Here is a 2,273-nt window from a genome sequence, read left to right on the forward strand (position 1 = left end):
GAACATACAAGTTTTGTTCCCTCCACCCTACTACTCTCTACTGTTTAGGATCTTGACAGCTCTATTCCAAAACAAAAGGTAAGAAAGTGTCTGGGCCTTCCTCCCTAGATGTGGGAGGAGCTGTAGGACTTGGCCCTGGAAGGGGCACTGGCTTCAGCCATTGTTGGAGCCCTGGCCGCGCCTCTCAGCCCTGCTCTCTCCACCTCATCTCTCAGAGCCTCGTCATAGAGGTCTGGGAAGGAAGTCCGGACGGTATCGTGGATCTTGTCCAGCACCTCCAACACCTTCATCTTATAGGTTTCAAACAAGCTCTTGGGCCCCAGAGGAACTTGTAGTGAGGAGGATCGCCACTGGGCACCTGTCGGTACTTCAGGTACTTCTTCTGCACCAGATCTTCGGTGATGAGCCTTCTGGGCTCTACAAAGATCCCCTGACTCCTCCCAGTATAGATCCCCAATGCACTGAGGAATTCCCAGACCTCCTCCCTGGTGGCACGGTTACCCTTCATGAAGATAATGCTCAGGGGCACCATGAGGAAACCAGACTTGGGCAGACCCCACTCATCACTCAGACCTTCATCGCCCCCGAGGGTGTAGATGTTCCTACTATGGTCGACTTCCGTCAGCTCCAGGCCAAATACCAGCTCCATGTGCTTAGAGGCTCTCCTGAGGATCTCCAGGATGTGCTGCCTATACTTGCTGCCAATGACCTTCAGGAGGGCGTGCTGCAAGATGGGCTCCTTCTTGGTGTACTTCTCCAGGAGGAACTCCACCAGCATGCTGGCCTTCCTGGTCAGAGGATCTATTTGAGGGCTCTGAGTGGCAGGGGCTGCCTGGGACGCACCTGCATTTTCTTCCTTTGGGCCCTGGACACCTTCATCAGATCCTGCACAGGAAGGCCCTGCATCAGGAGAGCTAGGGGCCATGGCTTCCTGAAGCTCCTGGTGATCTCCAGTAGCAGGGGAGCTTGGGCGAGAACCCTGAGGGACAGAAAAGGGGGAGGAGGGGCACTTCTTTTTGGGGGCTGCAGCAGCCCTGGGCTGGGCCTCCTGGGGACAACGAATGTCCCCCTGGACCTGGTGGCATTTCACACGGGCATGGTACTTCTTCCTGTGCCTCTGAGGCATGGTGACACAGGTTATGGATCACAGGTGCATGCAGGCAGGGTGGCAGGCAAGGAGTGCACCTAGAGGAAGGACAAGCAGATGTTGTGAGCAACTGCAGTGAGGAGATTCCTCCCTGGCTTGAACCATAGCCGCCTCTGAGGGGTCCTTGAGGCCAGTGCTCTAGGACCCATAAGTCTTGTGTTCTCCTGGTGAGCTCCTCCTTTGAGACGACTGAGTAGGAAGTGAGAGTGATTGCTGGGGCACAGTCAGACAAACCTGCCTGGGCTTTAGAGGGAAGCCTGTAGGGGCTGGCAGGGGAGGCAGGTCCTTTCAGTTCACATTTCAGAATCATGATGAAAACTGGGGAAAGTCTCCCTCATATCCCCCTGTCCCCAAACCCACCCACCCTGTTCCCTCTCTTGCTTTGAAGTTGAGGCTGCCACTTTCCCTGTCACCCCAGACGATGAGAGGAGGGAATGTTCAGGACTCCAATGAAAGGAGCTGGGACCCGCCTTCTGCTATCTCGAGGCTGCCCCTTCACAACCAAGCTGCAAACTCCCTTGACAGACCACCGCCCCCGTCCCCATGTTTGGCTTGGAGGAAGTGCTGGCCACAGGGGAGGGGAGGGTCCTCAGTTGGCCGTGTGATACAGACGATGGTCATTATCCTGACTCCTCCCAAGCCCTGACATCCTCCCTCTGCTGACCTGCTGCCAGCCCTTCGGAAAGAGGTCCCCTCTTCCCCAAGTGTCCCGTGTCAGAGATCGCAGTCAGGGAGCCCCTCAGCCTTCAGAACTGCCCAGATGCTGACTGGTTGCTTTCTGGCCAAGTCATGCTGGGTAAGGGGTTAGGCGTGGCCGCCATTCTGGGGTGTGGAGACACTCAGTCCCCCGCGGGTCCCTCTTTCACTCCACAGAATCCCGGACTTCCCTCTACTGAACAGAGCCAGGGTCCACCAACCCTGCACCCAGATCCATCACCCCTGGACCCAGGTTATGTCCTGAGAACCCACGTGCGTAACTGATGGACATTGGACCTAAGAGCCAGGTACGAGCTTCCGGGCGTAGAGCAGGTGTGGGGTTGCCGGGGGGCTGGGAAGTCCCCTCTTTTCGGATGGAAAAGGTGTTGGGAGTGACAGGGCATATCGTTGTAACTATCCAGTGCACTTG

General features: G+C 56.6%; 1 protein-coding gene across 1 annotated transcript; it reads right to left on the bottom strand.

Moving 5' to 3' along the window:
* Positions 1 to 286: 286 nt before the first annotated feature.
* On the bottom strand, positions 287 to 1,126 carry LOC133242679 (melanoma-associated antigen B17-like). The gene has a single exon (XM_061408826.1). The coding sequence runs from the start codon at positions 1,124 to 1,126 to the stop codon at positions 287 to 289; it is 840 nt and encodes a 279-aa protein (XP_061264810.1).
* Positions 1,127 to 2,273: the final 1,147 nt, after the last annotated feature.

The sequence above is a fragment of the Bos javanicus genome, chromosome X (genome assembly GCF_032452875.1).
Source record: "Bos javanicus breed banteng chromosome X, ARS-OSU_banteng_1.0, whole genome shotgun sequence".
In the NCBI taxonomy this organism is placed as follows: Eukaryota; Metazoa; Chordata; class Mammalia; order Artiodactyla; family Bovidae; genus Bos; species Bos javanicus.